The sequence below is a fragment of the Pyrus communis genome, chromosome 3, assembly GCF_963583255.1.
Source record: "Pyrus communis chromosome 3, drPyrComm1.1, whole genome shotgun sequence".
Classification (NCBI taxonomy): domain Eukaryota; kingdom Viridiplantae; phylum Streptophyta; class Magnoliopsida; order Rosales; family Rosaceae; genus Pyrus; species Pyrus communis.
In genome coordinates, this window is record NC_084805.1 from 26,808,280 (window position 1) to 26,820,183 (window position 11,904).

Below are 11,904 nucleotides of genomic sequence, written 5' to 3' on the forward strand. Positions count from 1 at the left end.
TGGTCCTTCCCAGTGTTTGCCCTTGTCGGCAATGTTGCTCGTGGGATCTCTTTTCCCACGTGCTTTCGCGGCGGCGATCAATTTGCTGCTCCTTGGAGGATGATGCGGCTTTTTTCTTCCTCAATTTTGGGTTTCTTGCTGGTGTGATCTCAAGTGCTCGGGTGACGGTTTGTGTTGATCCTTGTGTGAATTCTTGATGCCAACGACTGCAACTTCAGGAGCCCTAGTTTAGGGTTTTGCTTGTGTTGCGTAGGCTTAAAGACTGGCTTTGGGCTTTGTTTTTTGTGTTTTTGCAGGCCATCTTTTCTTTTGTGCTTTGTATTTGGGCCTCTATTGTGCTTGCGTAATGTAATTTACCCTTTATCCAAAAAAAAAAAAAGTTTCATTCCCATTGCAGGACTCAGTTAAAATCCAATAAAATACATGAAAGAAGTTCATACAAATTCATAAAAATCTATAATATAAATCTGCCAACATAGGTATAGAAATATAGAATCTATTAAAATCCTCTTAAATATGTGACTTAAAAAAGGTGTATTAAAATTCTCTAAAAATCAAAGGGGTGTGCTGTCCACACACATTTTTTTACTTTTCACACACCCTTTTAATTTTTAGTCATCGGATTAAATAAATTAAAGAAGATAAATAAGGAAAGTGTAAGAAGTAAACACATAGAAATCGATTACACCCCTAGAACTTTGAAATAATGAGATATTTGGGATGGGTAAGATCGATAATGGCTTAGAAATGGACTACACACGTCAAGGCTCTGCACCTACAAATTGCACTTATTCACTGAAGAACTAGGAAAATCAGCAATATTAGTGGAGGATGGATTACACCATAATGTTGTACGTTTTACAAATTTTGTGGTTTTTCCGTCAGCATTCCAACTGGCAACTAGGGAGTGGACATCCCGCAGGCCTCCCTAAAAAAAATTAGTGGTTTGCTAATTGCTCTGCAACTTCTGAGTGTACGATGCTGATTTTTTATTAATGGCCCAATTTTGTTGTGTATATATAGATAATCGATCTGGTTTTGAGTTGTATAGAGTAAAACATACGTAAGTCCATCTGGTTTTTGAAAACATGCAGATGCACGAATCAACAGTGTCAGCTATACTACTGGTGTTACTCCTCTATGTTCTTCATCTTCAATCAGGGGTTCACTCGCTAGCCCCTCCTCATGCTCACTATAAATTACTCCACCGACGTTCGAAAACCAAGAGTGAATAGATTTTAGTTACTTCATGTATTTATACTTCGAAAATCTTCATCTCTTCACATTATGCAGATTTTGGTTACTTGAAATTTGTGTACAATGCTACTGATCTTCCGTTAGGAAAAAAATACGACTTCATTGTAGTTGGAGGGGGCACATCAGGGTGTCCATCGGCAGCAACTTTATCTGCAAAATACTCAGTGCTCGTTCTAGAAAGGGGCAGCCTTCCTACAGCATATCCGAACTTATTGAATCAAGATGGGTTTCTATACAATCTCCAGCAAGAAGATGATGGAAAGACACCGGTTCAAAGGATCATGTCTGAAGATGGCATTCCTTGTTGTGCCTTGGCTAATTATCTTCACCAACATACAAACCCACAGTTGAATAGTTTAAAATACAAGAAATAAAGACACCGAGAAATTTACGAGGTTCGGCAAAAACCTGCCTACGTCCTCGGAGAGATATTGCTCTTCACTATGAGAAAAAAAAAAGAACAGGTTACACATGAGTTAAATCGACATAACCCAATCCCATATCCCTTGTACACCCACTCACAGAATTTTCCCAAGAGCCTCACTCTACCCCAAGAGTTCTTTCACAAGAGATCTATCACTCTAGCTCTCTTGATTTCTCTCTGCAACTCTCTCTTCCTCTCTGCCACAAAGAGCTCTCACGTCTCTTCCATCTTCACACTGAAAATGAGCTCTCTTTATTCTGCTCTCTCAACTCTCCTTTCTTTAGGCCGCACACATCAACACAAGGCCACTCACCTTTTCTTCCCCAACATCATAATTGCTGCCATAATCATAAAAGCCACATTCAACGGGCCGAATAAAAAACAACCACCTTTACTTTTTTTCTTACAACCATCATCATTTTGTCTCTACTCATAATGATGTCCACCAAACTTTTCTTTGTTTATTTTATGCACCGAAAAGCTTTGGCAAATTGCACATTATTTGGCCACTAAATCCAACATTCCTACCGTAAGAGGCAGGATCATAGGGGGCATGAGCATGATCAACGCCGGCATCCATGCTCGAGCTAACATATCATTCTATAATGAGTCAGGAATTGAATGGGACATGGATTTGGTTAATAAGACATATAAGTCGGTTGAAAACACTATTGTGGGTAGGCCAAATAATTCGGTCAGTGGTTGGCAATCTGTTGCGCAAAAAGTATTTTTGGAGGCTGGTGGATATGATCCAAACAACGGATTCGTTTTAGATCACATAGAAGGAACTAGATTTACAGGTTCAACTTTTGACAATAATGGAACGAGACATGAGCTGATGAACTGCTTAATAAAGGAGACCCAAACAACTTGCGAGTTGCAGTTCATGGCACAGTAGAGAAGATCATCTTCTCAACGTTGTCTACGAAATCAACAAGTATGTTGCATTTTGTATTATTTAAAAAGGGACACCAAAATTAATATTTATCATCTTAAAACATTAACAAAGGGAGTGTAGGGTTAGACACTCCAAGTGCAAATACAATATCTCTATATTCGTTCGAGTATTGATTATAAGCTTTTCTTTGATGCAGATTTGTCAGCTACAGGAGTTTTATATAGGGATTCTAATGGAAGGTCTCATCGGACACTAATACACGATAAAGGAGAAGTTATATTAAGTTCTGGGACAATTGGGTCTCTTCAACTTCTTTTACTTGGTGGTATTGGCCCAAAGTCTTACCTATCATCTCTAAAAATCCCAGTTGTTCTTGATCTTCTCGATATTGGGCAGTTTATGTATGATAATCCTCGCAATTTCATTAACATTTTGACCCCAAATGATCCATTGGAGCCCTCTATTGTGACGAGTCTAGCCATTACAAACAATTTCTACCAATGTTCTATCTCGCTCCCGCCGTATACGACTCCGGCTTACAGCCTTTTTCCTAGTTCTTCTTATCCCCTTCCAAATTCGACTTTTGCTCACTTTCCTAGCAAAGTTCCAGGACCTTTGCTCATGGTTCTCTCACGCTGAATTCATCTTTTGATGTCACAATCCCTCCAAATGTCAAATTGAACTACTTTTCAGATTCGACTGACCTTGCTAATGGTGTAGCCAGTATGAAAAGTATAGGCAATGTTTTAAGGACAGAAACTTTAAAACCATATAAAGTATGGCAAACGGAGGGTATCGAAGGTTTCAAGTTTTTGGGACAACCTTTGCCAAACAACCGTACGGATGATGCATCCTTCGAGAAATTCTGTAAAGATACAGTGGCATCGTATTGGCATTACCACGGCGGATGCCTTGTTGGGAGGGTGGTTGATGGCGGTTTGCGTGTTAAGGGAATCAACGCATTACGTGTTGTTGATTCGTCCACATTCCCTACCGCACCGGCGAGCCACCCTCAGGGCTTCTATTTGATGTTGGGCAGGTATGTGTGTGTGTGTGTGTGTGTGTGTGTGATACATACTTACTAGCAACCACTATAATTCTTAGTAACTATGTTGTTGAATGGCAGGTATATGGGCTTTAAAATTCTACGAGAAAGATCAGACTGATCAGCTATGAAGGAAGCCAATTATTTCAGCAATTTCATTTATCTAATAAACTCACGAGTTCTTACTCAAGTGAGATTAGCGTTAGGGTGGCAGGAAGGGTTAGGCTCTTTCTCTGCCCCCTTGCAAGGGTAGGTGTACCTCAATAAAACATTTGGTGTTCAATAGAACTTTGCAATACCAATGTATCTGAAAATAATATGATGCAGCGTATTCAATAACAATATGATACGCTCTAGCATCTAATCTGATTTATATTTTACTTATTTATATCACGTTCAACCGTAGAGATATATAATTTATATATATATATATATATAACTTTAATATTAGAAAGCCAGAATGAGAGTTTGATGTCTCAAAGCTTAACCAAAAAAAAATTGGACTATAAAACCCCTCAAACAAATAAAATCCAATATTAGCTGAAAATAATAGAAACAAAATAACAGGGACACTTTTGTCAAAAACAAAAAAGAAAAATATGTTAAACAAAAAGAGAATTAAAAATTAGAAAAAAGAAAAAGAAAAAGAAAAAAGAAGATAAAAACCCACGACCCCCTTCTTCTCCCGCTTCGTCTCTCTAACCGCTCCCACGTTTTCCTCAAAACAACCACTCCATTTACTTCAGTTTCATTAAAACCGGCCATATATAAAACATATTAAGAGGGAAAAACAGGATTGAAACAAAAAAAAAAAAAAAAAAAAAGAGAAAAGAAGCGAAGCGACCAAATAGTTCATTTGAATCTTACGCAGAAACGACGAAGAAAAAGAAAAAATAAAATAAAATCAATAACTCCTCTTCTTCCTTCTGTTCAGTGCTGTTAGGGACTGGGGGTATTCCGATCACCGGATAAATGGTTCCGGTGGCCGAACCTTTTGCAGAAAAACCCACGAATTCTCTTTCATTTACGCGATATACCAAGCTTAATGGATTCTGAGGAGGCCTCTGCGAAGGGCAACATGGCCAATTTAATACTCCGGTGGTCTCTGGCTCTCCTTCTCCCTATCCTTGCTTTCTTTTCACTATCGCTTTTGCTACTTTATTTATAAAAGAGCTTGAACTAATTTTTTATTGTATTATTTGTCTAGTGTGTGTGTGTGTGTGTGTGTGTGTGTGTGTGTGTGTGTGTGTGTGTCGTTGTTTATTGTTTGAAGGCGTAATGCATGTTAAACATGGTACACAAGACACACGAAGAGATGTTTGATGATTGCATTGCTTCCTTGGTGGTGCAAGGGTAGACGGCGGGTGTGATTTTTGCCTTGCCTTAGTGGTTGCGGTTCAGACTTGTTCTTTTATTCTTTTTTTTTGGGTAACCAGCTGACTCGTAAACAGCGGCGGAACCAATGTGTAGGCATTGGCTGCAAGTGACCCCAATAATTTAGATAATTCTCCTTTGAAATTTTAATTGATCCCATAAAATGAAATTAGGAGACCTTTAATGAATATTTTTTTTAATTGACACAAATCAAAATTACATCATTTGTGTTCTGTTCACTTAAAAAAATAAATAAATTAGCACGCTATAATTTATCAAACGCGGCCTTTTCCACACCAAGATTTGTATCTCCTCCACGTCAGACTTCATATCTCACAAATCCAAGCTTTTTTGTTGTTCAAGTTCGATCAAGCACCTTCCATCGTACTTCGTTGTATCACGGATTCCAATCATATCGGTATTTTTCTCATCTTAGGTTTACATGTGATTTTAGATTTTTTTTTTTTTTTTTTTTTTTTTTTTTTTTTTTTTTTTTTTTTTTTTTTGTTTTTGTTTTGATTGATGGATTAGGAATGAAAGTTTCGCAAAAAAAAAAGAAATTAGGAATTGGCGTTAGGCTTTTGGCTAAGGTTAGCTTTTGTGTGTTGTGGTTCAGACTCGTTATTTATTATTTTTTTGGCAACCAGCTGACTTAGAGGGGGTTGATCATAATCTCCAAGACGCCATCAATACAGAGCTGGTGTGGTTCAATAAGCCGACTTGGCCTGCAAGGGTGGAGAAATTAACAACTCCTCTAAACCCTAACCCCAAACCTTTCAGCCCGCCACTACGTGGCACCTCCCAACACATGAGGTATATCCATGTTAAGTTATTATTTCACTTTAAAATACTCATCCAAGTAAATTGTTCAGGTGGTCTTGTGTTTCGAATTCGTATATTTTTACCTCTTTAGTGTACGATTAAAATAAATAAAAATACAATTGAGATAAAGTGCATATGAATTTTTTAAAATCAAGATAACTTACTTGTCATTTGAATAAAACGTTTCAAGATTAATTTAGTAAGATATTACTTTTTTCTTTAACCTGCTGCATTCAGAATTCAAACTCTTACTTTTCTCTAAATCTAGAAGAGTATAAGTAATAGAAAAATGCAAATACTTAGCACATAATAGCTGTAAACTCGCATATTATTGATTAGTTTTTTACAACAAAAAAGTCAAAATATATACCAACACACCCATGCACAAAATATCTAACCAACTAAATCTGGAAGAAACCTCTCAACTCATCAACATCCACTCAAAACTATCGTCCATCCTCAAAAGAAAAATAATAAATAAATAAATAAAGAAAAACCCTTAAGCCTACAACTCATTAAGCTAATGAACTAGTTAAGATCAGCACTTAGCAGCCATCTTTTCTGTAACTTTAGCTAATGACTTGAGATTACAGCCGATAATCGTATTAGCAAACAAACAAGTATCTTCCTTGCTACTTCCGGCGGGAATATCCACCACGTACGACTGAACCGCAACCGTCTTCTTCTTCCTTCCCTTTTCTTCTTCCTCTTTATGCACCGTAGTGGTAGAACTGTAATTTGCAAGCCTGTGGTCTCCACCGAGAATGCTATAATGCATGACGTGCACGTCGTCGTCGAGCTTGTCCAGCCTCTCCATGCTGTTTTTCGCCGGCAGCCCTGACATAATAACGACCTCTCGAATGCTCCCTATGCCTCCGTTCCCCGCCCGCATGCTGCAGCTCTTAACGAATTGCTTGTAAGCTTGCGGGTTGTCAAACTGGCGGAGGACGGACCAGACTGGGGTTAGCGGTGCGTCGACGGTTTGGACGAGTCTCGAGCCGCACTGGTTCGGCAAAAGATCGTGGGTATGGTTGGTGTCTATCATGACTTGAGTTTTGCTTACAGGGCTTATATTTTGGGACGTTGGGTGGTACACCATTTCTAGGTTTTTTTTTTTTTTTCTTTTTCTTTTCAGGTGTTGGGAGTTTGGGGACAATAGTTTAGGGTTACCCTATGTATACAGGGGTGGTGGAATTGCATGGAAGGGCAAAAGATAGAGAAATTTTTTTATTTTTTTTATTTTTTAGGGTTGTTTCTTTAAAAGACAAAAAATGTTTGGATTTTTATGAAGGAGGTTTTGGGACTTGAGCTTTTGATCTTGTGCTTGACTGTTAGGATAATGGTTGCCATTGGAGGGCAGTGGTTTGGTCACGTGCTCTTTCACATGATGGTTTCTTGTTTGTATTGTTGGAGTTTCTTATTGTGGAGGTTTACTCCAAAATGTCGGACTAAAATAATAGTTTCCATTTGTTAAGGCACTAGGTAGTTACTCTTTTAAAGTTTTGTGTACAAGTGGATGTGGACCATATCTTGACATGTCACCAAAGATAACACTTGCGCCCACGTGGACCATATCATTACAAGTCAGCAAAGTTGGGATAATACTGACTCAGGAAATAACCAGTTGCTTCTAACCTCAGTATCGCCAAATATATCAACACGTTAGAGCATGGTGTAGGCAATTGAGTAAATAAACTCATTTTGACGAACCAAGATGGCAAAAACTAGTTCTAATGATATAGGCAATGTTGCCTACAATACCATGAGTAGACAAATAAGGCCCACATTTCTTGTTACAGTATAATTTTATATACTTTAATTGCCTTTACCATTGGAAATGCTCTTATAATCTAACTACATATTCCCTGTATTGTTGATGCTATCCATGCTTGAATGTACCCATGTGTTCGATAATGAAGATTAACTGATTGTGTACACGTTCGGATAAACACGTGTTGAGACTGTCTGATCTAAAATTTCCCAAATAAATACGCGTTGAGATCGCCTAACCTAAAATTACCTAGCAAAGAGCATGCCTGTATTTGTTTTTTAAGACACCCTTCTAGCAGCCACTGTTCTAAAAATCTCCGCCTAGCGTCCCGATTAATGTTTAGGCGTTTGAAAATTAAAAAATGACGCCTAAACCTGCTGAGGTGCCCGCCTAGACGGCCTAGCCTGCCCAGACCCGCCTAAGCACCCACCTAGGTTATGACTCACTTAGACAGAAAATAGGTAACTTTCATTTTGCATTTTTTTTTTCAATAAATTATAAGAGACTTAACACTAAAATGAACACACATTATATGTATGTTCCTCATGTTTTCATTACGTTCAAATACTTCATAATATATATGTCATTCTATTTTGTAGTTTATGATGAAATTATATATATATATATATATATTATGTATAAACTGACACTTATTTACACGAAATATAATAGATTTACTTAAATTCACCTAGGCGCTAGGCCCCAACCTACCGTCCGACTAGTTCGACTAGTGTCTAATGTCTTTTAGAACCTTACTAGCAGCACGGGATGTGTACCAGCATTCATTGGTATTTACCCGAATTATTTTTCTATGAAAATTCATTTGGGGCAAATCAAATCCTCTTTGATGAAATATTTTAAAATCCTGTTTGACCCAATCTGAGCCTGGACAAACAAGCAGACATGTCAACAAACATAAGTCCAACTTCTGGGCCCAAATCAAACAGGCTTGGACACAATAGGGTTACAGCCTACTCTACGACAGCTAGCACAAGCAAGCCACAATTGGAATGAAACCTGGTTTGGTACTGATGCGATTCTGAAAAAAATTGGTATAAAAAAAAGCTGAAAGCTGTTTTTGTGTTTGGTAAACATTTAGCTTCAGCTTTTTTTTTTCACAATTTTGGATGAAAAAACTCCAAAAACAAAAAGCTGCAAAACCCAGCTTTGAAAAATCAGTTTTTTTTCACATCTGTTTTATATAAAAGTTTACTAAACACTATAATACTGCTTTTTTTTCCAAAAGCACTTTTACAAAAAGTTGCTTCTGCTGTGCTGTGAGAATAAGCAGTTGTGAAATGAAGCAGCAAAGTGTTTAGTAAACATTTTTGTAAAAATGCTTTTGGAAAAAAAAAAAAAAAAACACTTTTACAAAAAGGTTTACCAAACACTCTGCTGCTTATTATCACAGCACAGCAGAAGCAATTTTTTTTCAAAACACAGAATACCAAACCAACCCTGAGAATGACCAACCTAATTGCCTGAACTGTTGTCCCGTTTTGTGCACAGGATTCAATCGGAATCTAAACAAGTAGATTCAAAGTAGGTTGAAGAAAGAAATGAAAAAAATGGTGTCCCAACTTTTATCGATTCCAATCCCCAAAACGGTAGGAAAAGACGGGATAAGTTTCCTTCATTACCAATCACCTCATTGTTTCCCCAAAATTAAAATCATTCACCTCTACCTGCGATATACCTCAAACTTTTATGAGTTGTCCAATCCATTCCAATTCTGAGCAACAAACGAGTCGCGGGTTCAGGAACAAAAGAAAATTTGAAATATGAAAATAAAATGCACCACGCCAGAGATTGAACCAGTCTAACGACAAAAATTCATCAGAAAACTGCTGAAATGCTGCATGATTCACACCCATACGCATCCAAGAACAAACTAGATTATAATCGTTCTTCCATTCTATAAACAAATCAAGGACTTTTACCTTGCTCGTCTCTCGGACGCGCACAAGCACACTTAGCTAGTTTGTTTCTACTGATGAGGCCATGAAAGGCTTACAAATCCTTCCCATGCCTCAACATTTCTAGTGAGTAAGTAATCAACAGCTTCCACTTCAAGCAACAAACAAACTCTAAGCTGATAGTGTCAACTATGTATATGCATACCAAATCGGAAATATCAGATCATAAAAAAGCATGGAGGACGGCAAGGCTCTGACCTGCAATCCGCTACGAGGACCAATCACAATGTCTATCACTCGCATCTTGCACAACAAACCACAAAATTATATCACAAACACTAAACCACAACAGGTGATTATCCGAGAATAGCGATAACCGCAATCAAGAATGCAATGCAGGTAAAGATTGATGGGTCTGCATTTTATCAAGCAAACATAAAGTTTCTTGCTTTATTAAATCTTCTATTCAAGTTCAAGGATGACTCAGTAACAGCATTGCACCAATCACAAAATTCACAATTTCGAAAACTATCAAAGCCAAAATCGACAATCAGAAATCGAAAAGTACCCTTTTACGGCGCTCTAGGATCGGTCCCGTGCTGCCAAACATACGCAAGCTCATCCCAACCAGTACTCGCCAGAAGCCCCTCCACCAACACGCTCATATCCACACCCACCGCAAACTCCGTGTGGTGGTCGTACCGCGCCACCAGCGCATCCTCCACCATGTAATCCCATAAGCAAACCGACATGTCGTACGAGCACGACATGATCAAGCTCTGCCTGTGCGGCGAGAATTTCACCTTCCTCACGGCGTAGCCGTGGCCGTTGAGCACCGAGATCGGAACCCTCATGCTCCTCACGTCCCAGACTTTGATCGACTTGTCAACGGACGCCGTGGCGATGCAGCAGTCGTCGTACTTGTTCCAATCGCACGCGAGGATCTCGAGCTCATGCGCGGGGATAATCATGGTGGATCCAGGCTCTCGCACGTCCCACACGCGCAGAGTGCAGTCGCCGGAGGCGGAGGCGAATACATCGGCGTGGCGGGGGTTCCATACGGCGGAGTAGACGCAGTATGCGTGTTCCTTGAAGGTTCGAACCGAGGCAGGACGGTCAACGGTCCATAGCTTGACGGTGTCGTCCCAGGAGGAGGTGAGGAAGGAGTCACGGCGCGTGGGGTTGTAATCAGCGGAGCTGACCTCGCGCGTGTGCTCGTGGAGGGAGCGAAGGGGGTTGGAGGCCGGGGGCAGAGCGGTGTCGTAAATCTTGACGGATCCGTCGGCGATGGCGGCGACTAGGAGGGAATCGTGGGACTCAGACCATGCGACGTCGTATACGCCGTCGGCGGTGTCGTAGGAGACGAGCTCGGTGATTGGTTGGCGGGGTACGCCGGGGCCCAGAGGGGCGGGAGAGAGGTCGATGACGTGGAGGCGGCCGTTGCCGAGGATGCCGAAGTTTTGAGAGGTGGCGACGGCGAGCCGGGACTCGTAGAAGGGGCTGAACTTGACGGAGTAACCGTTGAACGGAGTTTTGAACACTGGCATTGTTTAGTCCAATCCAGCGGCGCTTTCTCCGCTTTTGGCTTTCAATTTTGGGGGTTTCGGAGGCTGTCGAGTCCTTCGGATTATTTGGCGTTATCTTTTTTTCTTTTTTCTTTTGTTTTTTTTTTTTTTTTTTTTTTTTTGGCGTTAACTTTTTATGTAGTCATCTTCTTGGAACGTGGAAAGTTCGTGAAAAATAAGAAAGAAATAAAAGTACACACATCTCTTTTTTTTTAAGTTTAAATTACATATTGCCCATTAAATTTCATCTAATTTTACATTCTTAAGCTTTTTAATTTTGAGAATTTTAACGAAATGTTTTCCGGTATTGTTTACTTTAATGAAAAATTATATTTTTACACTAAAAAATCAATCATGATACTATTCACTTTACCCTTTATTTTTTCATTATCGTTAAAACTTAAAATTTTCAAACATTTTTCATTAGTTTTCCTTTTAATTTTTCTAATTTTATATAATGCTCACAATTTTGATAATTTCTGCGTTATCTATTTAAAATTATAGTCATACAGACTCATGTCCAACTCGACTTTCACATAAATTAATAAATAATGTGAACCACTCATTGAATAATACGTGAATGGCCACAAATTAAAAATAAAAACACACCTTTAATAGATTATCAAAAAAGGCCTAATCGAATAAATGGTCTATGTGGTGATAAGGTAATTGGAGATAACCCTCGTGGTAAAAAAAATTAGGATTTAAACTCTCGTGGTGTAATATGTTAGCCAATTTAATCCAAAAGTGAATTTTTTGTTAAATGTCAATTAAATGCAGGGATAAAAATGTACTTTGACATGTGTCTTCTTCTTTCTCATCTCTCTGCTGT

General features: G+C 38.9%; 2 protein-coding genes and 1 pseudogene across 2 annotated transcripts; 1 reads left to right on the forward strand and 2 right to left on the reverse strand.

Annotated features, from left to right (window-relative positions):
* The first annotated feature begins 2,234 nt into the window (after positions 1 to 2,234).
* Positions 2,235 to 3,888, forward strand: LOC137728530 ((R)-mandelonitrile lyase 1-like; annotated as a pseudogene).
* Positions 3,889 to 6,358: 2,470 nt separating this feature from the next.
* LOC137728531 (abscisic acid receptor PYL12-like) lies at positions 6,359 to 6,919 on the reverse strand. The gene has a single exon (XM_068467291.1). The coding sequence runs from the start codon at positions 6,917 to 6,919 to the stop codon at positions 6,359 to 6,361; it is 561 nt and encodes a 186-aa protein (XP_068323392.1).
* A 2,481-nt stretch (positions 6,920 to 9,400) lies between these two features.
* On the reverse strand, positions 9,401 to 11,176 carry LOC137729040 (peroxisome biogenesis protein 7-like). Its single transcript, XM_068467861.1, has 2 exons — positions 10,076 to 11,176; positions 9,401 to 9,810 (listed from the first exon to the last, which is right to left on the reverse strand). The coding sequence occupies exon 1, from the start codon at positions 11,052 to 11,054 to the stop codon at positions 10,080 to 10,082; it is 975 nt and encodes a 324-aa protein (XP_068323962.1). The 5' UTR covers positions 11,055 to 11,176; the 3' UTR covers positions 9,401 to 9,810; positions 10,076 to 10,079.
* Positions 11,177 to 11,904: the final 728 nt, after the last annotated feature.

Coding starts and splice junctions, on each gene's coding strand:
- LOC137728531 (XM_068467291.1), bottom strand. CDS start 6,919: ATGGTGTACCACCCAACGTCCCAAAATATAAGCCCTGTAAGCAAAACT.
- LOC137729040 (XM_068467861.1), bottom strand. CDS start 11,054: ATGCCAGTGTTCAAAACTCCGTTCAACGGTTACTCCGTCAAGTTCAGC.